The sequence below is a fragment of the Chaetomium fimeti genome (genome assembly GCF_033439085.1).
Source record: "Chaetomium fimeti strain CBS 168.71 chromosome Unknown B0H64scaffold_7, whole genome shotgun sequence".
In the NCBI taxonomy this organism is placed as follows: domain Eukaryota; kingdom Fungi; phylum Ascomycota; class Sordariomycetes; order Sordariales; family Chaetomiaceae; genus Chaetomium; species Chaetomium fimeti.
Genome location: NW_026944335.1, coordinates 1,641,560 through 1,662,320, shown reverse-complemented (window position 1 = coordinate 1,662,320; position 20,761 = coordinate 1,641,560). Strand labels below are relative to the sequence as shown.

At 58.8% G+C, this 20,761-nt stretch overlaps 6 protein-coding genes across 6 annotated transcripts; 3 read left to right on the top strand and 3 right to left on the bottom strand.

Moving 5' to 3' along the window:
- Positions 1-64: 64 nt before the first annotated feature.
- B0H64DRAFT_426637 (multicopper oxidase) lies at positions 65-2,386 on the top strand (the record flags this gene model as incomplete). The annotated part of the gene is made up of 6 exons (XM_062805746.1): positions 65-259; positions 338-393; positions 464-634; positions 698-868; positions 951-1,079; positions 1,143-2,386. 6 exons carry the CDS (start codon positions 65-67, stop codon positions 2,251-2,253), a joined length of 1,833 nt encoding a protein of 610 aa, XP_062656094.1. The 3' UTR covers positions 2,254-2,386.
- A 2,912-nt stretch (positions 2,387-5,298) lies between these two features.
- Positions 5,299-6,199, top strand: B0H64DRAFT_231946 (uncharacterized protein). Its single transcript, XM_062799731.1, has one exon. It carries the CDS (start codon positions 5,424-5,426, stop codon positions 5,949-5,951), a length of 528 nt encoding a protein of 175 aa, XP_062656093.1. The 5' UTR covers positions 5,299-5,423; the 3' UTR covers positions 5,952-6,199.
- A 43-nt stretch (positions 6,200-6,242) lies between these two features.
- On the top strand, positions 6,243-12,602 carry B0H64DRAFT_467834 (polyketide synthetase PksP; the record flags this gene model as incomplete). The annotated part of the gene is made up of 2 exons (XM_062807727.1): positions 6,243-10,700; positions 11,073-12,602. Coding segments are annotated over 2 exons (5,772 nt in total), but the record flags the coding sequence as incomplete, so codon positions are not given.
- Positions 12,603-12,617: 15 nt separating this feature from the next.
- Positions 12,618-14,273, bottom strand: B0H64DRAFT_407104 (uncharacterized protein). Its single transcript, XM_062804549.1, has 6 exons — positions 13,992-14,273; positions 13,782-13,802; positions 13,621-13,685; positions 13,457-13,528; positions 13,281-13,379; positions 12,618-13,210 (listed from the first exon to the last, which is right to left on the bottom strand). The coding sequence occupies exons 1-6, from the start codon at positions 13,993-13,995 to the stop codon at positions 13,100-13,102; spliced, it is 372 nt and encodes a 123-aa protein (XP_062656091.1). The 5' UTR covers positions 13,996-14,273; the 3' UTR covers positions 12,618-13,099.
- Positions 14,274-15,109: 836 nt separating this feature from the next.
- B0H64DRAFT_231837 (uncharacterized protein) lies at positions 15,110-17,404 on the bottom strand. Its single transcript, XM_062799730.1, has 4 exons — positions 17,280-17,404; positions 16,166-17,212; positions 15,742-16,106; positions 15,110-15,675 (listed from the first exon to the last, which is right to left on the bottom strand). The coding sequence occupies exons 2-4, from the start codon at positions 17,196-17,198 to the stop codon at positions 15,313-15,315; spliced, it is 1,761 nt and encodes a 586-aa protein (XP_062656090.1). The 5' UTR covers positions 17,199-17,212; positions 17,280-17,404; the 3' UTR covers positions 15,110-15,312.
- A 934-nt stretch (positions 17,405-18,338) lies between these two features.
- On the bottom strand, positions 18,339-20,167 carry B0H64DRAFT_347537 (putative adipose-regulatory protein-domain-containing protein). The gene is made up of 2 exons (XM_062801366.1): positions 19,992-20,167; positions 18,339-19,928 (listed from the first exon to the last, which is right to left on the bottom strand). Exon 2 carries the CDS (start codon positions 19,805-19,807, stop codon positions 18,710-18,712), a length of 1,098 nt encoding a protein of 365 aa, XP_062656089.1. The 5' UTR covers positions 19,808-19,928; positions 19,992-20,167; the 3' UTR covers positions 18,339-18,709.
- Between the last annotated feature and the right edge of the window lie 594 nt (positions 20,168-20,761).

The window sequence follows — 20,761 nt, the reverse complement described above, 5'->3', positions numbered from 1 at the left end:
TCTGCAGCCGGCCTTGACACTTGAATCACTTTTCCAGGCATTGTCGCCGTGAGAAACGTCAAAGATGGCTCGCATGAATCTCTTGCTGCCGCTGGCATGTGCCGCTTTCTCCCAACTGGCATGGGCCGCCAAAGTCCACGAGACCTTGCGTCTCACTTGGGAAGAACATGCTCCTAACGGCCAGGCAAGGGACATGATCTTGATGAACGGACAGTTCCCGGGGCCGCAGATGGTATGGACCGAGGACGATGACATTGAGGTATGTTGAGTCTGCTGTCTACATGGAGAGTTCCAAGCCCTCTTCGAGCATCTGTCCACTAACTGCTCCCACTTACAGGTCGTTGTGCACAATGACATGCCCATGAATGCAACCGTCCACTGGCACGGCATTGCGTAAGTGACGCCCGTAACTGCAGGGCTGCCAACATCGTCCCTTGCTTGCTGACACCGAACTTCGTCTCAGCCAAACGGGCACCCCGTGGTCCGATGGAGTGATTGGGCTCTCCCAGCAGCCCATCCAGCCGGGCGAGTCCTTCGTCTATAGGTTCAAGGCTTCGCCACCGGGCACGCATTGGTACCATTCCCACGAGCATTCAACGTTTGAAGATGGGCTCTACGGGGCCATCTTCGTCGAGTAAGGCTTTCCCTAGTCGCCCCCCCCCCTTTGGTGGTAGCGATACTGACTGAGATGTTTTAGGCCGAAGAAGGACATGACGGGGCTATGGTCTCAAATCAGTGAGGACCCGGAAGAGATCGAGGCTATGAATAAAGCTGCACGCAACCCGGAGCTCCTGGTTCTGTCGGATTGGTCGAGCTTCCCCTCGGAAGAGCGCGTGAAGACGATGAAAGAGCTAGGCTTGTCCTTATTGTGAGTTGACCATGGCGCCAAATCAGCTTCTGGCTGAGAAATAGTACATACTGATAACTAACACCAACCCCCCCGCCCATAGCTGCGTTGATAGCATCCTTGTGAACGGCCACGGAGAGGCGTACTGCCCGCCTCACGAATTTCTAATCGAGAACACAAACCCAACCATCAAGGAGGTCGCTTTCCCCGACCAGAATGTCACCGAAAAGGGGTAAGCAAAAGCTCAAATGCAATCGGGGACGTGAAGGGCGACACTGACAAGCTGGACGTGCAGTTGCCTGCCTTTGGTGCCCAGGATCCAAGGAGACAAGATGGACGCCGCCAACATCACCAAGCTTCCTGGCTACATGCACACGAAATGCAGCCCGTTTAGCGGGAGCAACTACACGGTCAAGGCTGATCCAGCGGACGGGTGGATCAGCCTTAATCTCATCGGGGCCGAGTCGAACGCGCAGATCACCGTCTCCATTGACGAGCATCCCATGTGGCTCTACGAGGTCGACGGCGGCTACGTCGAACCCCAGGAGTTTGTGTCGGTCCTCATCAGCTCGGGACAGCGGTTCTCGGTGCTGGTCAAGCTTGACAAGCCCCCTGCTGATTACACCATCCGTCTGCCCGACCCGGCCACCCAAGTGCTCTCCGGCTTTGCCAACCTGGTGTACAAGGGGGCCAAGAACAGCTCGTACGAGTCCAAGGCATACGTCACATACAATGGCCTGAGCGCTTTCGACTTCCCCGACAGCCAGAAATACGCCCCTAACCTCCCCTCGACCGACAAGATGAAGACGTGGCCGGCGAACCCACCAGCGCTCGTCACGGATGAGGAGTACCATCTGGTGATGGGCCGCACGAACTCGTCCATCTACTTCACCATGATGAACCAGGCTCTGTACTACACGCCCGCCTCCACCGCGGACCAGCCCATGCTCCACTACCCCAACAGCACCCTGGAGGAGGAGTTCGGGAAGCTCGTGATCCAGACCCGGAACGGCTCGTGGGTTGACGTGATCCTCGAGTTCGCCGTGAACCCCGGTGACGAGGCCCCCTTCACGCACATCATGCACAAGCACGGCAACAAGATGTGGAAGATCGGCGAGGGCGAGGGCCCGTGGAACTACACCAGCGTGGCCGAGGCCATGGCGGACCAGCCCGACAAGTTCAACCTGGTCGACCCGGGCCTCCGTGACACCTGGTTGACCCCCTTCGCCCCGACCCCTATTTATGGGCTCTGGTCCGTCTACCGCTACCACGTGACGGACCCGGGCGCCTGGCTGTACCACTGCCACCTCGAGCAGCACTTGATCGGGGGCATGGGCATGGTGATTATGGACGGCGTGGACGCGTGGCCCGAGGTGCCGGCCGAGTATGCCATTGGACCTCACTAGCGGCATGTCGAGTGGTATTTCAAACCTTGAGCAGGTAGCTGTACGAGACTGAGAAAGGGGATGACGGGTGAAAACGGGACTAGTAATAGATTATATGGCGAGTGAATAATCAATAATAACGTACTGTTCTCACTCGCTCCGTCTCCACCTCTAGGTACTTTGAAAAGGGAGAAAACACGCCTCGTACTTCATATTCGCGCATATAAACTAAAGACACAAAACCGACCCACGAATGCTTATCATTGATCTTCTTCACCTTCTTTTAGCATACACGCGGCTTAGTTAGTGGCATTATCAAACTCTACGAACAGAGTCTCACACTCAACGTTACGTGAACATGCATGCAGAAGGATGACCACTTCTCTCTGCGGCCATCTCGAGGAGCTCGTTTATCACACAAGGAGCAAGCGTGTCAAAAGTCTCCGAATATGACCAGCATATGTCGCTAATACAATGTGGGATGAGATGTTTGAAAACTGCATCCGGTATCATGCATGATTCACGTCTGAGCTTGCCCGCCTGCCATTCTCTTCATTAGTCTCACAAACCCCAAAGAGGCCAGAAGAGGAGGGTATGGTGAGAATTGATTGTTCATCGAGATTTGTCACTCCGGCTTGGGCGGTGAGGAAGGGCGAGACAGCGTATTGAATCGTGGATACGAAGTACGAGCATGGAGAACCGGAAGGGATCATGATGTCAACCGGTGAGACTCTGCTCCGCCAGGTAGCATCTTGTCTCAGCTTTCGACGTGATATACATGATCTGCTGCTGCAAGCCATCGGAGTGGAGCAGTGTGATACTGTGAAGTCTGTGATTCTCTCATGTAGAAAGAGAGACAGTCACGGTACAGCGAGCTCCCCCCGACGAGCGGTCCCTTGCCCCCACTCCGGATCGAGACTCCGTCGCCGGATCAGGGACCCTGGTGCTCGCCGAATGGCTCTTTTGCTTGCAACACAGGGCGGCATCGTATAGGTTGGCGGCGCCGAGGCCGGCAACGCGAAGCGTGGGGCTGCCCGGGCCTCCCAGTCAATCAGGACTCGCTTTCCACTCCGCTGGTTGAAAACTCCGACTCTCTCGGCCAACACATTTTCATCTCGAGTCTCAGACGGTCAATCTCAAGCTTTGCCAAGAAAGATTAGGCCCGCGGAGAAGGCGGTGGCCGTGGTGCCGCCGTCGTTAACCATCACGAACTACGTGGGAGCATCCTATCCCGTCCGAACTGATCCAGACATGTTATGAACCTTCCAAGTCAGGTTAGGCAACCCAAGGTGGATTCAGCTGGAAAAACGCCCATGTCGCCGAGCATTGCTTGTCTGCGCCAGCTGCGGGAGTTGACGATTGGGTGGAGATGGGAGAGCGGATCTCAGGAGTGACGAGATCTGCGGTGAGACTGACACGCGATTGGAAGTGACACGAGATCGACAGCGACACGAGATCGACGGCGACACAAGAGCACAAGGATCCGGAAGTAGTTAGTACGGAAGGCATGCTTCATGGCCGCCGGAGCTATGTACAGAATACATGAAAATACACGGGGATAAACAAGGTGAACATATACCCTAGATGGGTTGACCCCTGTATTTTCACTGAGATGAGATGAGGCAGGAAAGACGTCCACGATGCTTTGAAGTTGACGACACTCGGAGATCATACAGACACTTGGCGTTGTTTCTTTTTTCAAAGAAGAAGCCCCCAGCCAGACATGGGCAGACTCCAGACTCCAGACTCCAGACTCCAATACTATCTCGGGGCTCCGGCTTCCCCATCGGCCCATGGTCGGGCGTGAACGGACAAGGGAGCAGTACCCCCGTCAAGTACCAATAATTAAATATCAAGAGCCCTGATGAACATCAGGCGGCGGGATCGGGTTTGATCGTCCCGCGCCGAACTCCTCACCGCCCCTGTACCCGGTTTCAGCCAACCACCATCCCGTCCGGCTCGGCAACCGCCTGCGGCCTGGACGCTAATGCGTGCCCAGGGTGATCTGTAAGGCTAACACGACCTCAGCCTACCACTGCGGCTCTGAGGATCCGAGTCTCATCCCCTCCGGCCTGCGTCGTTGACTCAGAAGTCGGCATACGTGAGATTTGATTCATGTGCTGGCTCTAGGAATGGGCCATGAGAGGTCTAGCCAAGAGCCCAGCCACTCCTTTGGGGGGGAGCATCCTTCCTTTGGGGGTAAGCGTCGTTGGAGCATCTCGGCCCTCTCCGGTTGGCGGATCATCGTGTGTGTCCAGTGTACTTTGTACTTCGGGTAGGCATCCGACAGTGGACTCGGGCCCAGCACGGCTATTTCTGCCGACACGTGCAAGCAATGATGACAGAAAAGCTTTTCTGGCGCCTGTTGACCAAGTCAACGTGGGCCTTTGGCCCTTACCCCCTGACCCAGGCGCACGTTCTCGGTAAATTTAGATTCCTCAGCCTGGAAGTGACTCGGTTGATGGGGCGAGAGGGATACCATGGGCAGATGATAGCAGATAGATCCTTACCATGAGACGGGCTTATCCGATGGACCTCTCTCCCTCGCGCTCGTTGCATACCTCGGTATCATGCAGCCATCACACGGGACTCAGGAGTCTATCTGAATCTGTCCTTAGCTCGTCATGGTCTCGAACCTGACCCCCCAACCCGGTTTGATTATCCCTCGCTGACCCCACTGCCAGCGCCCTTGCCGCAGACATTTCCATATCCCGGGCGCGGTCAGGTAGCCACGCCCAAGATACATAGTTGGGCTGATATTCATCGATGTGGGGTCTTTGATCGTACCCGAGTGAGACCAGGGCGCCGGTTCATAGAGTCGCAGATCGACACGGCTGAGAGGCGAGATGCAAGCAAGGGCTCGCCCGTCTCCAGATCCAGACGAGGTTGACTCAGATATGGGAAGGATGAACACTATAACCAATCAAGAGAAATCCGATTTAGGAATCTGTTTTTGGGGCTTATCCCGTAAGGGGTTCCATTCAGCTGAAGGCGTGATGCCGACCAACAAGCTTCTCCCACGTCCGAGATCTATGCGAACCACTCCAAGTAAGCCAGGGCAGTGATCGGGCTGGTCGAGGCTGGCTGAACTGAATCCATGGCCCGAGCCGGGCCGATGTGGGCGCTTAGTATTATCATTCTTGTTTAGCTCAGACTCGACTCGGTCTCTCGCTCGAGTAATAAAACTTGCCATGCTGCCCATCTTGAACTTCACACTTGAGCATGCAGCAGCGTCCCGAAGTGCTATGGATCTTGTGGAATACTTGATCACACGGGTATTCCTTCTGTTGCTCCCTCTGGCACATCTACTGGCCAAAGCGCTCTCGCCCTTCCGACCCAAGCCCCTGGCCGTGTCACCACCACCTTCCCACCCCTGCGTTCCTCTCCCAACAGCAGCGGCAACATCAACATCCAACATGTCCAACATGACGGGGCTATCTCAATTCATGGTCTTCGGCGACCAGGCCGTCCCTTATGCCTCCGAGTTGCGGCGGTTCGTGGCCAAGCGTGAAGACTACACGCTGGCAAACCTGCTCTCCCAGTCGCACCACGCCCTCCGAGCCGAGATCGCACGGCTCACCTACAGCCAAAGGGCACAGTTCCCAGCCTCATCCACCCTGGTAGAGCTCCTCAACGCCCATGCCTCCTCCACAACGCCCAACTGCGCCCTGGACAGCGCCCTGGCGTGTTTGCACCAAATAGCGTCCTTTGTCTCGTAAGTGACCATGTAGCTTTCTGCCCTAAGCTTAGTAGTTAGTACCCGGCGACAAAGATTGCTAACAAGACCGCTCAGATACTTCAACGAGACAGGAAAGGAATACCCGAAGCCGGAATCGACATGCTTGGTAGGAAGCTGCATCGGCCTTCTTTCGGCCTTTGGCGTAGGCTGCGCTGAGAACATCCTCGACCTTGTCGAGCTTGGGCCCGAGATCGTCATCCTTGCCTTCCGGCTCGGCCTCGTCGTCCAAAACAAGACCGCCTCGATCGCCTCCGGTCTTGAGAGCACCGCTTCCGTTTCCTATGCGGTGGCTGCCATCGACCTGGAGACCGCTTCCAGCCTCGTCGAGGATTTCTGCCAGTCCAGGTCACTGCCCCCTGCGGCTCGCATCTACATCAGCGCCGTCGGCAACGGAAACGTCACCGTATCAGGCCCTCCCGCACAGCTGTTTGGCTTCTTCTCGGAGAACCAGAACCTAAAGTCGGCCAAGATTGTGATGACCGGCTTGTTCCACTCGGCCGTGCTCTACGACCAGTCCGCCGTCGTGGGCCTGCTGGAAAATGCGAGCCCAAAGCTGCTTTCGAGGGTCGGCAAACTGGAGATCGTGTCCAACTCGGAGGAAGGAGACTCGACGATACTGCCCGGGCCCGCGGACCAAGCTTTGGAGACCATCCTCACCGAGGTCCTGTCACGGCAAATGCGGTGGGATCTCGTCACACAGCGGGTAGCGGATTTGTTCAAGGGGTCACAGGAGCCATCAGGAGGCGCAGTAATCTTGCCCTTCGCCACGGGGAGCGTCCAGGGCCTCGCCTCCGCCCTTCGACCGTCTCCGGACGGAGACGCGGCGACCATCGTCGACACGGCCCGGCGGCCCCAGAACACGGGGAGCGGTCGTTCCGGGGCTGATGCTCCGGGAGGCAACAGAGACAGGACTAAGATCGCCATCATCGGCTACTCTGGAAGATACCCGGATGCGGACAGCAACGAGGAGTTTTGGGACTTGTTCATGGCCGGCCTCGACGTTGTCAAGGATATCCCCAAGAGCCGCTTCGACCCTTCCGTGTACTGCGACCCTACCGGAAAGAAAAGGAACACGAGCGCCATCTCGAAGGGGTGTTTCGTCAAGAACCCGGACCTGTTCGACGCCCGCTTCTTCGGCATGTCCCCGAGAGAGGCAGAGCAGACGGACCCGGCCCAGCGCCTCGCCTTGATGACGGCGTACGAGGCTATGGAGATGGCCGGCCTTGTCCCGGACTCGACGCCTTCTACGCAGCGGAACCGAGTCGGAGTCTTCTACGGGTCTGCGTCTGACGACTACAGAGAGGTTAACGCGGCTCAAAACGTCGATACTTACCTCATCCCTGGAGGTGTCCGCGCCTTTATCCCTGCCCGCATCAACTACCACTTCCGTTTCACCGGCCCTTCGCTCGATGTCGATACCGCCTGCTCTTCTGGTCTTGCCGCGCTCCACGTCGCCTGCAACTCCATCTGGACGGGTGACTGCGATGTCGCGATTGCCGGAGGAACGAACGTCATGACGAACCCCGACATCTGGGCCGGTTTGGACCGCGCCCATTTCCTGTCCCGGACGGGCAACTGCAAGACCTTTGACGATGGCGCCGATGGCTACTGCAGAGCCGAGACTGTGGCATCAGTGGTGCTCAAGAGGCTCGACGATGCAATCCTCGATGGCGATCCGATCCAGGGCGTCATCCTCGGTGCTCTCACCAACCACTCGGCCGAGTCAGTCTCCATCACCCGGCCACACTCCGGTGCCCAGCGTGCCATCTTCAGCCGCATCCTCGACTCGGCCGACGTCGACAGCTCCGATGTGAGCTATGTCGAGATGCACGGGACCGGCACGCAACACGGAGATGCCTGCGAGATGGACTCGGTCCTCAGCGTCTTCGCCCCTGAAGGATCCCGCCGTGAGCAGTCTTTGCATCTCGGCTCGGCCAAGGCCAATATTGGCCACGCCGAATCGGCATCCGGCACCGCGTCTCTGATCAAGGTCCTGCTGATGATGGAGAAGAACCAGATCCCCCGCCACGTCGGCATCAAGACCAAGATCAACAAGAAATTCCCTACCGATCTGAATCAGAGGAACGTCCACATTGCCATGGAGACGACGGCGTGGCCGAGGCCGGACAACACGGCATACGGAAGGCGGGCGTTCGTGAACAACTTCGGAGCCGCGGGTGGCAACTCGTCGGTCCTCCTTGAAGACGCTCCGCAACGGCCGCAACTGGACGCAGCAGCACAGGACCCCCGACCGCTACACGTCGTTTCCGTGTCGGCCAAGTCGCAGGCGGCCCTGAAGCGCAACATCCGCGCTTTGGTGGACCATCTCGACGCTAACCCGGACACCTCGCTCGCCTCGCTGTCGTACACCACCACGGCCCGCCGCATCCACCACAACTTCCGCGCGGCTGTGTCCGGAAAGACGATCCGGGACATCAGCCAGGGGCTTCAGCTGGCCGAGACCAAAGACCACTTCTCGCAGAACGGTGGGGTCCCCGTCGCCTTCTGCTTCACCGGCCAGGGTGCGCAGTACATCGGGATGGGCAAGGCGCTGCTCGAGATTCCCCGGTTCCGGTCCTTCGTCACGGACCTGGACGAGGTGGTGCGCCTGCAGGGTTTCGAGCCGATCCTCCCCATCATCGACGGCAGCTGCGCCGCACCCCTAGAGACGCTGCCCCCGGCCACGGTGCAACTGGCCATGACCTGCCTGCAGATGGCGCTGGGGAAGCTCTGGACGTCTTTCGGCATCGCTCCCAAGCTCGTCGTCGGCCACAGCCTCGGCGAATATGCCGCCATGAACGTCGCCGGCGTCCTGTCCGATGCCGACACCATCCACCTCGTCGGCACCCGCGCCGCGCTCCTGGAGAAGCACTGCCAGGTGGGAACCCACGCGATGCTGGCCATCAAGGCTGCGGCATCCAAGGTGACCCCCCTCATGGCGTCGCGCCCGGATCTCGAGATCTGCTGCGCAAACAGCCCCGAGGAGACCGTGGTCGGAGGACCCAATGCCGAGGTCGAGTCCTTCGCGGCTTCGCTCACCGGCCTGTCCATCAAGGCGACGCAGCTCAAGGTCCAGTTCGCCTTCCATTCCGCTCAGGTGGAGCCGATCCTCGAGGCCTTCAGCGAGAGCTGCGCCAGCATTACGTTCAAGAAGCCCACCATTCCGCTGCTCTCGCCGCTCCTGGGCTCGGTTATCACGGAGGCCTCGGATTTCGGGACGCCGTCCGTCTACCTGAGCCGCCACTGCCGGGAGACGGTCAACTTCCAGGCGTCTGTCCTGTCGGCCAAGTCGGCGGGCATCATCTCGGACAAGATGGTCTGGGTCGAGATCGGGCCTCACCCGACATGCTCCCGCAGCATCAAGTCGACGCTCGGGTCCACTTCGATCAGGGCCTTCCCTACCCTGCGGCGCGGCGAAGACGACTGGGCCGTGACCGTCCCCACCTTGGCTTCGCTGTACGAGTCGGGTCTGGCCATCAACTGGGACGACTACCACGCCGGCTTCAAGAAGAACCTGAGTGTTCTGAGGCTCCCTTCGTATAAATGGGATCTCAAGAGCCATTGGATTCAGTACACCGGCGACTGGCTGCTGACCAAGGGCCAGTGCAACCACGATCTGACACCCGTGGTCCAGGCGCCGGCTCCGAAGAAAGAGCCCTTCACGGCCACTGTCCAGGACTTGGTGGAAGAGAGCTACGCCGCCGAGGAGTCCTGGATCGTCGCGAGATCCGACGCGCAGGACCCCTATCTCGCGGCCGTCCTCAGGGGCCACAAGGTCAACGACCAGCCCCTGTGCTCTTCGGCCGTCTACGCCGACATGGCGCTCACCATGTTCACCCGCTTGCTCGAGAAGTCACCCGTCGGCTTTGACAAGGCCGGCATGGGCGTCGAGGTCCGGGACTTGGTCGTTGACAAATCCCTGATCCTCAACAACGAGGCCGTGCAGCTGGTCGAGCTCAAGGCCCACGTCCAGTGGTCGACGAGGGAGGCCACCTTCTCCATCTCGAGCATCGACTCCACCGGGAAGCCCACGGCCAACCACGCCAAGTGCGTCGGCACCTACTCGCAGACGAAGGCCTGGAAGACGGAGTGGAAGCGGATGGCGTACCTGGTCAAGGCCAGGATGGCGCACCTGCGGCAGGCGGTCGACGACGACGACTCGGGCGTGTGCCAGATCAAGACCGGCCTGTTCTACAAGCTGTTCGGCGCGCTCGTCGACTACGACCCCTCGTTCAGGGGCTGCCGAGAGCTCATCATGCGCTCGGCCGACTTCGAGTCCACGGCCAAGGTCAAGTTCAACACGTCCAAGGAAACGGCGGCGCAGTTCAAGTTCCCGCCGTACTGGCTCGACAGTCTCGGCCACATCACCGGCTTCACCATGAACGCCAACGAGACCCTCGACTCCAAGGCCACCGTGTACATCAACCACGGGTGGGAGAACATGAGGGTCGCCGAGACCCTGTCCCCGGACATCACGTACCGGACCTACGTCAAGATGCAGGACAACGGCGGCCGCTCCTACATCGGCGACGTTTACGTCTTCAACCCGGTGTCCGATTCCATCATCGCTGTGTACGAGGGCGTCGTCTTCTCCGCCATCCCGAGGAAGGTTCTCGACAAGGTCCTGCCCCGTCCCGCCGCGGCCGCTTCGGCCCCGACTCAGCGCGCGGCCCCTGTCACCGTGAAGGGACCGTTCGTTGCTCCGCCGCCGGCCACCAAGCAGGCCCCCGTGCCGGCCGTGAAGGCTTCGGCTCCGGCCCCAGCCCCGGCCCCGGCGCGCGCGCCGCCTGCCGGCATGAAGGCGAACAAGGTCCGGGAGATCATTGCCGGAGAAGTGGGCGCTCCCATCTCGGAAGTGGTCGACGATGCCGAGCTGGCCGACCTGGGAGTCGACTCCCTCCTGGCCTTGACCATGTCGGACCGGATCCTCGAAGAGCTAGGCATCAAGGTCGACTCCGGCTTGTTGATCTCCAACATCACCGTCGGCGCTCTCGTGAAGATCGTCGCAGGGAACGAGGCCACCGAGTCGCCCGCCCCGGCCCCGGCCCCGGCCCCGGCCGTGCAAGCAGCACCAGCCCAGGCGTTCGTAGAGCCGGCCCAGCCCGCTCCGTCCGCCCGGCCGTTGCCTGCAGCCGCCGCGACGGGATTACACAGCGCGATGACGGACAAGCTCCGCACCATCGTCGCGGAGGAAGTCGGCGCGCCCGTGTCCGAAGTAGTCGACGACATCGACCTGGCCGACCTGGGAGTCGACTCGCTCCTGGCCCTGACCATCGCCGACCGGCTCCTCGAAGAGCTCGGCGTCAAGGTGGACTCGACCCTGTTCATCGCGGGGATCAAGGTGCAGGAGCTCATCCAGATCGTAACCGGTGTCAGCGGCAACGGCAACAGCAACAGCAGCACCGCCTCCTCCTCCGCCTCCTCCTCGGCGCTCTCCTCCCCCGGCATGCGCGGCGACGACGACGCGGCCCTGCACTACCAGCACGACGGCACCGACACGCCGCTCTCCTCGCGCCCGCTCTCCCCCGCCCTCAGCACCGACAGCGGCTGCTACTTCTCGCGCGACGACGCCGACGTCACCCCCACCACTCCCCTCTCACCCCCACCCCCGGCATTCCAATGCCCCCCCGCAACCTCCGTCCTCCTACAAGGCAGCCCCACGACAACCGCGCAGCGCACGCTCTGGCTCTTCCCCGACGGCTCCGGCCTCGCGACCGCCTACCTGCAGCTCCCCGACCTGCCCCCCAGTACCACCATCTACGGCCTCAACAGCCCCTTCGTCAAGAACACGACCGGTCTCGACCGGTGCGCCTTCGAGCAGCTCGTCGACGCCTACCTGACCGAGCTGCGGCGGCGGCAGCCGTGCGGGCCCTACATGCTAGGCGGGTGGTCCGCCGGCGGGATCTGCGCCTACCGGGCCGCGCAGCGGTTGGTGGAGGAGTATGGCGAGGTCGTGGAGGGGTTGGTGCTGCTGGACTGTCCGGAGCCGATGGGCCGCAAGAAGCTGCCCGAGAGGCTGTATGCGGATCTGGATAAGAAGAATGTGTTCGGGTCGGCGCCCGGGAGGCGGCCGCCGGCGTGGTTGCTGGAGCATTTTATGGGGTTTTCGAATATGTTGGATACTTTTGTGTTGAGGCCGTGGGCGGGGGGGAGTTTGCGGACGTGGATGGTGTGGGCGGCGGATGGGGTGGATGAGCGGGGGGAGATTGAGATCCGGCCGGAGGATCCGCGGAACATGACGTGGTTGATGAGGAAGCGTAGCGGGGAGGATTTGAAGACGAATGGGTGGGATTTCCTTGTGGGAAGGGACAAGATCGAGGTCGAGATCGTGCCGGGGGCGAACCACTTCAGCTTGATGCAGAAGCCGGCCGTCACCAAGATGGGCGCGTTCCTCAACAGGGCGTTGATGTCCTAGAGCTGGTGTTGGAAAAGGGTTTTTGTTTTGTCACGGGTCGTGGTTCTGTTTTCCTTTCCTTTCCTTTTTTTCTTTTGTTAAAATCTGGCGAGATAATCGGGCACAGTAGCGGTATGTTGGTGATATGAAGTAATGCTTGAAAGGTAGTTGATTAGGTCCTGCAATCGATATATCAGTTTCAATAAAGTGGTTTAATCAGCGATACATGCCGCCCAACTATTACAGTGAGGCCGCGTCACGCATCAACGATCGAAGATACCAAGCTGGGCAATGGCTAGCCAGACCACTCTGCTGTCTCAAAAGAGAAGACACCTATTGGGGAGGAGGGGAGGATCTGCAGACTAACGAGAGACAATGACGCGGCAGCAGACGCCGCAACCGCAGACGCTCAAAGGCAACGAGTCAACGAATCAACAACACATCGCACCGGCCATATCGGACCCGGCTGATCAGGCCGGACTGTGGTTCAGAACTCCATCTGGTATTAACCCAAGCTAAAGCCACCAAGGACTTCCGTTGCCGTAGATCGTTCTACTCGCGCCAGCCAAAACACTTTGTCGCTTCGACGACACCAGAAGCGAGGACGAAGCGCCGCGGTTCCCGTCTTCCGGCATCCTCGCCCGACCCAGGCTCAATAGCCCATCTAATCATGTAGGCGTTCCATCATGAGCCTCAGCTCGTCACGAGGAGTCGTCGCAAGATGGTTGACCCGCTTAACCCATAATCAACTTGAAGAGGTCGTTGAAAACGAACCACGCGCCGGCGGGATCCTGGGTGAGGTGGAAAGTCTGCGTGTAAGAGAGGGGGTGTTCCCCGTCATCGACCTAAGCGCCACCTGTGTTAGCAGTCGTCCGTCGACCCCACCCCACTCATTGGATTCCCAAGTTGACATACGAGAAGCTGGCCGGTCACGAGGATAATGATGCCGCCGGTAGCGGTAGGCTGCGCATCCAGAGTGCTGATTTTGTGTATAACCTTCTGAAAGGGGAGGCTCTGCGCGACGGAGATTAGCGGTGCCCAGCTCTTACTCGGCGCACCCAAAGGCCGCCGGCTTGCTTTCCGGGTCTTACCGTGAGCTTCTCGGCGATGGCGTTAGTGCCGAGCGACTGAGCGCTCTCAAAAGTGAGCATCGAGTTGTCCCTCTAGATTCCGGGTTATACACCGTTAGCCTTCGCCTTCCTAGCCATTCCCAAATCCCAAATGGCTCATATCACTAGTAGGCGGGCGAGCGTACGTAGAGACCGGCCAACTGCGCGCGGTTTGCGTCGAAGGTGGAGTAGTAGTGATCGACGAACTGCTCTGTGAGACGCCCCAGGTTAGAACCGCCGTCTCCCCCCCGGGAGTTTCTTGTCGATTAAGAGGGCGTGTGGTTGTGCGCCCGGGCTGTGCACTCACTCGCAATTCCCTGGAAGTCGGCTGTCTTCATGTCAGCAAAATCATGTGGTTCTTCTACCATCCGCCAACAGCACCCGAAGCGCGCAAAAACAGGGGATGATGGGATCGCGGGGTAAACAGGCAGCCTCTCAGCGCTCCTGGTGATTTGCGCGCAGCGTTGCCAGCATAAAAAAAGAAAGGGGATACAACGAGAAACTGGGGGCCACTAACCCATCTTTACTGATTTGTCGCGGAAAGGTCTAAGAGATTCGTAAGACGGAAAGCGGCGTGGAGGTGCTCGGGTGTGCGAAGTCGGTGGTGGTTCTCGAATTTGTACAGAAGTAGGGGGACCTCAGTTTGCGATGGCTACCCGACCTGAGCATGAGGGGAGCGGGACCCTCAAAATGTTATGGTGGGGTTAATTTCAGCCTCAGGCAGCAGCTTGGCACCTTGGGCAAAGCTCTGGTGGATCCGCCCGGCTGCACCCGAACACCAAATAAATTTGAAGTTTGCAGGATCCGACGTCTCTTCTTTTTCTCCTCCTACCCAAAAAGGATTGAGAGGACTGGTTCGTGCCGGCCACGCCAGCTCCAAACAATTCCTTTTTCAATGTACCATCAGTAAGGCATCTCCTCTCCTCTGTCCAGATTTTACCCTCCCTTTTGCAATGATGACACAATCTTCCATTAAGAACGGCCAACTGAATCTTCCATGTTGATCCATCAAATATCAAGCTCAACAGTCTGACTTTTTACCCTTGCATCTCACTCCTCGAACCACTCAGGCAGATGTTTGGAGTATCACAGATGGCTAACCATCGAACAGGTGACCAGGTGGTGGCCTTGGGCTGTGGAATTGGGCGTCGGTTCGTCCCACCTTGGGCGGCGAGTGTGGCAGTCGTGACGGCCGGTTCGGTATCTCGACCTTGCCCTTGGCAGGCAGTTATCTCGCCTTGGGCTGGAGTCGCGATCACGCGCCCTGTTTTTCTGTTTTTGGGTTTGAGATATCCCAGATTTAGCCAATGGAAAAACTTCGTCATAAGCACCGCGTGTCTGAAATGCAATTGCTGTGCAAACCCAACGCCCCGGGCCGGTCCCCCGACACCGGCGGGGTGCCTATTCATACCTAGGCGCCGACTCAATCGCATGAACAACGCAGTAAATGACCCTGTTCCGGGTTAGTTCTTTTTCTGAACTACACTAGACGCCGCTATCGCAACCGCCGATTTCGGAAGCCCCCCATATCATGCCCCCGTGATGCCCCTTGCTCTGCTCCCTTCCCCATCGCCCATAGGACAAACGGCAAGCCCGTGTAGATAGGCAGCGCAGAAATCTACATGTTTCTTTGTAAGAAAAAAGATTGATGAGGGGTGCTCGTTGACTCCTGCTTCTGCCCAAGCTCCCTTCCACCAACCCCAAAACCCCACCAGCAAAAGCAGAATTCAGAATGTCCAGGCCCTGCCTTGTCGGGTTCCGACGCAGAGTGGCGTCTGTGCCACGATAGACCAACAGTAAACAACCAAATATTAGCTCACTTCCCAAGGTTTCCCATGTTATAGTTCCTCCTCCTCCATCTTCATCGGCGGCGCAGCCCGCTCTTGATCCTGGCTTGCCTGAGCAGCCTGAGCCTTGGCGAGTATATCGCCGAGCGCTGGGGGGAAGCTTCCGCCTGTCGAACCGCCGATGTCGCCTCCACCAACACTCGCATCAGCACCCAGGCTAGGTCGGGCCTTCTTGAGGGGACTACCGACAACGTTGCTGTCGTCCGTGAGGCTCTTGCCAAAGATTCCGGCGGCGCCACCAAGTGGCGCGAGGCCGCCGGGCGGAGTCGCTTCGGGCGGCGTCGAGACGCCGGCGCTCGGGGATTTCCGAGGGCTCGAGGCGCTGTCTGGGTCGGCCGAGTGGGCTCGCTTGAGCTAGAGTATCAAGCGTATTAGCTTTGCATACGGACCATGAGGGGGTGTGGCAGATCAAGGACATACCCGGATGCGATTCACGCCGTCAGCGAGCTCGCCGGAGAACTGTGCGTCATCGGGCCTGAGCTTGGACTTGTCATCCTTATTGTCAATGTCCTCCATCTTGCTCAGGATCTCGGCGCCGTCGTCTTCATCGTCATCGTCGCTATCGGCATCCATGGCGGTGCTCTCTGCGGCCCCGTTGCTCTTGCGTGACTTCCTACTCCTCGTCGGCTGACTGTCCCTATCCCGAAACGCCGAGAAGCCCACGGTGCCACTGGTTTTGAGGGGGCCGAGGCTCGAAAAGTCGACCTGACCGGACCGCCGCTTCATCGTCGGGGACGTAGTCTGTGGCTTCGGGGGCGCCATGACGCCCATTTTTTGAAGCTGGCCTGAGGGGGTCATGTGAGCAAATAGCGGAACCGGCAACTGTTGTGGTTAATGCACTTACGTTCGCCGCGGTAAAAGAAAGTGAACACCGCGTACGGCTTGTCCGGCCCGTCGAGGCCCGTCACCGTCTGAGTGCTAATCGTCTTGGGGTCCAGCGTCTTCGGTTTCGCAAAGCTAGTGGTATGCTCGACATCTGCGTCGATCCCGTTCGAGCTCCCCTTGCCCTCATCCTCCTCGGAATCGTCGTGAGCGTCGAACTGGGGCGAGTACTCCCCCTTCTTGATCTCGCCGGAAGCGATGACCCGGAACATGGCAACCTTTATCTGGCCCGTGGCCTCGGGCGGTTCGTCGTCGTCAGACGACGAGATGGAATCCTCGTCAAAGACGGCTTCGACGGGGGAGCGCTCGTCGGCACCGTATCGGAGGGTGCCCCGCAGCTTGCTTGAGCCCTCGATGTCCATGCCCATGCCTTCTTCGGATTGTTGCTTTTGCCGTCTCCTGCGCTTCTCGAACTTTTGCCTCCGGCGCTCTAACTTCTCGGCGGCGTCGTGGCCCTTCAGGTCAAGCCCATTGAGCCACCGCTCCAGGCCGACCTCGCGGAAGAGGAACTCGCGCTCGGCGAGGCCACCACCCTCGCTGTCCGGAACTTGGACCCAGCGGCTATTGACCCAGGTTTCCTCGCCGGGACGCAATAGGGTGGCGACCTCTTCTTTTCCTCTTCCGTCAAAGTAAATATAGGCGGCAATGGTCTCATTCTCGACGTTGGTCATGGGGATGTAGGGCGTGACGACGCCATGGAACTTGCCGCGCTCCCCAGTGCTCGAGGGCAGCGGGCCGACGAGCTGGGGCTTCGGGTTCGGGTTATCGGGGGTTGCCTTGCACGCCGAGTAGGGTATCGTAAGGCCCGGGGTGAGGAGGGTAATGGAGATGGCGAACTTGGCGGGTTCGGGCTTGTTGTCGCCGCTGAGCTGCGGCTGCGGCACGGGGATGTACGAGTTGATTCGCGAGACGCGAGATTGCTTCTGCACGCCGTGTTCCGGCAGCGGCATTCCATTGGCATGGATGCTCACCGCAATCCCCTTGAAGCAGGGCATGACGGCGGTGGGTTCTGCTGCTCGAGAGGGTCAGACCCCACTGTCGGCTGGTCGGTAACTGCGCGATGGCTCGGGACCTACCTGGACACTACCCCGCGCTTTGTCGGGTGGCGGGGAAGGATCGTTTTATAGTTCGTAGGTAGGCGGTCTGCGGAGGGAGTTGTTGCTGCTGCTCTCTGCGGTGCGGTGAGGGCAAAAAGCAGGAATGTGGCCGGTGGTCTAAAACTAAGAAAGCTAGGTGCCGGAGGTGGGGGGTGGAACAAGGTGGACAAAGTCAGGGCGGCCCGTTTCGAGAGGAGGCTTTAGGAGTTGCCGGCCAAAAACAGAAGCGTGCCCTTTGTGCCAGTCACCGGCCGACCCGCGATCTTGGGTTTCGTGACAACGGTTTTGTTGCAAAATGTGGCTCGCCGTCTCCCAATTCCCTAAAAATGGCAGGAAGGTGCACGGGGTGGGCAGAAGATGGGTCTGGCGGGATGGGGCAGGGGCTGGATGGGTTCTTGGGGCTTCTGCGTTGGCAGTAGGGGGATTTAGAGGGGTTGGGCCGTGCAAACGCCGCCAGGCGGGCCGGGGGGGAGGAGCCCTGACGCCGCTCGAACAAACTTAATTCTGGTAGTCTATTTGGATCGCCGCAGCGTTGGCGAGATGAGCCAGCTAATTGCCCAGCTGGCCATTCGTTTCTTGTCGAACTGGGGGAAACTGTCGAGAAGAGGTTAATCAGATCCGAGGCTGAAAGTTGCAAATCACCAAATGACGGGCGGCGCTGAAAGTGGAGGTGACGATTGGAGCAGAATCACCTTGACGCACGCACCTGAGTTGCGTTGCACTGCTTGGCACCCTCTGGCCAAAAAAAGCCGATCTCAAAGGAAAGCAAGAAATCAAGCAAAAAGAATAGAATAGAGTAAGGAGAAGAATAAATTGAATAACAGAGATAGGGTAAAATAAAAAGTAAATAGAGTAATAAAGTTTGTTTGGGCTTCAGGATGGCTTTCATTTTGTTCCTACAGTCGGGGACTCGAGGTTTCCATTAACTCAGGTATCGACATCTGCGCTTGGAGGTCGGCTTCTTTTGGCTAGAACCGTGACTGGCCAGGGGGTTGACTGCACGCGTGGACACCGTGCATGGGCTTTTTATGCGCGGACAGCAGCCTCGAGGAGCTTTTTCTGATTATTGAGTTCAAGTTGAGCACTGAGATGAGATGTCCAGCCCCGCTTTGGGCGTTTTGTCGAAGCCGCCAACACAGTGCCCAGCGGCATTGGAATGAGTTGGCAGCGCCGTTCCTGGTGCCTGACATGTCAATGTGCAGTCATCATGATGCTGTCATCGAGTTCCCTGCTGCTGATCGGAGGCTTTCGACAACGACCTGCTTGACAACATTCAGGAGTTGCATTTTTGCTTCTTAATTACTTGGCTGGCATTGGTGCGATATGCTAAGGATGTCCGTTCATAGTTACTGCTTAACTGATTAGGTACCCGTCTTTAATTCAACGATACAACATCTGAACACCATTAGTTAATCTCCACTTACTGAATTGTCCTCCCTCGACAAGAGAAATCTCCTTCTCGCGACCCCTTCCGTCACTTGGCTACTACTAGACCGAGTCCCTGTATCCTTCGACTCAGGTCCCTCCTCCCGCTTCCCCTCATCTTCATCACCTGCTTCCGTACTCGACCCGGTGGGGTAAGAGGGAACATCCGCCATCGACCGCGCCCCCTCTTCCTCTTTCTTTACCGTCCTCGTCTCTGGAGCAGAAGAAAGCGAGCCCTCGGCCTTAATCCTCCTTTCCCGGTCCTTGGCTACCTCTGTCCCCAAATCCCCCTTTTCGTCATCCTCACTACCACCACTCTGGTCCCCATTATCCCCATACTCATCAGTGTCCCCATACCCACCAGTGTCCCCAGCGTCCCCAGCGTCCCCGGAGGCCCCATTCCCGTCCTCCCCGCCATCCTTCCCCTCCTTGCCCTCCTCCCCATCACCCTCCTCTCCCCGCCCCCCAAGTTTGACCCCTACCACAACCAACACCACAGCCATCACCACCATCTCAGTCATCCAGAACGCCGCCGTGAACAGCACGAAGGCGGTGACGCGCCAGCGGTACATGAAGCCCTGCAGGCCGCGCAGCCTGGCGACGAGCGTCACGCGGGCGTCGTACACCTGGATGGCCTGGCCGGCCTGGACCTCCAGCAGCAGGCTGTCCGGCAGCACGCGGGCGGCGTCGCGGCGCGGCACGGCAAAGGCCAGGCCCTCGGCCATCGGGACGGTCAGGCGCACGGCGGCCGCGCCGCGCGGGGCGAGCAGGTGGTAGCCTAGGAAGAGCACGCGCGACGCCAGCGACGCGAGCGGGTCGACGTAGGGAATCAGTGCCGGCCGCGCTGTGGTGTGCACGATGGTGTGCGAAGCGAGGAAAGAGGGGAGGTCTAGGCGTGTTGGTTGGAGGAGGGCGTCGAGGGAGTGCCAGGAGGACGATGATGATGATGACGACGGTGGTTCTTGGGCTGAGGAATCGGAGAGCGGCCGGGCGGGCAGTAGGTAGGGGATGGTTTTCGGGGTGGTAATTGGGATGGCGTCGGAGGCAGTGCCGCTTGGTGAGAGGAGGTGCAGCGCGAGCATGAAGTTGCCGCGGTCAAGGTTGGTCGGGGAGCGCGGAAGAGTAAGTGAGACTTCAATGTCGTAGGCCTGGCGGTTGGCGATACCCCTGAAGGAGGCGATGCCGAAGGGGTTGGGGCCGACGCTGCACCTGTCAGTATCTATACCCATAGGAATGATCGTCCGTGGGGACAAGACGTGAACGTACCCATATTGCAAATGTACCGGGACGGTTGTCTCCAGTCGCGGAAGGTACTTGTAGTACAGAAAGAAATAGCCGACGGCTGCTGGTATGTAGAGCAGGACCCCCGCGATGGCGAACAGGGTCGTCCCAATCACCAACTTCTGCAGCCACCGAGAGGAAACAACAGCATGAACGCGATCGCCGACTCCACGGGCGGCATTTTGCCCTATGGATATCACGCCGCCGCCAATATCTGCAAGTGCTTGCTTGGCTTCATTCAGGGCTTGTGCCTAGAAACAGGTTGACTTAGTCGAGGGAAGCGAGAAGCAAAAGAAGGGAGGGAGTTGTTGATTTGGGTCGAGGAGATGTCCGGCTTACCATTTCATTCGTCAATGAGCCCCCTCCTCATCTGCAACAGTAGCCTCGTGAAACGAATGTTCGATCTCGAAAATCGACGAGGAAGAGGGATACTGATGCCATGCGGTTGTTTGGTGTTGGGGATGAAGATGGGATGAAAGTTAAAGTGGGGAGCTCTTGGAGCTGCATGCCTTTGAACTCAATCAAGCCTGCCGCGCCTCGCGCGCCTGATGTCATGTCTTGGCATTTCACAGACCGTGTACTTGTAACTCCCGAGCTGCTCCTTCTCTCCCTTGCCTACTTGATGTACCGAGGGCAAGTGCAGACGAGAACTCATAAACAGGAAAATCATTCAAATTGCTTCATAAATACAGAGGCTAACACAACGCTAACAGCCCTCATCAAAAACCACATCAAATCCGTACAAGACATCACAT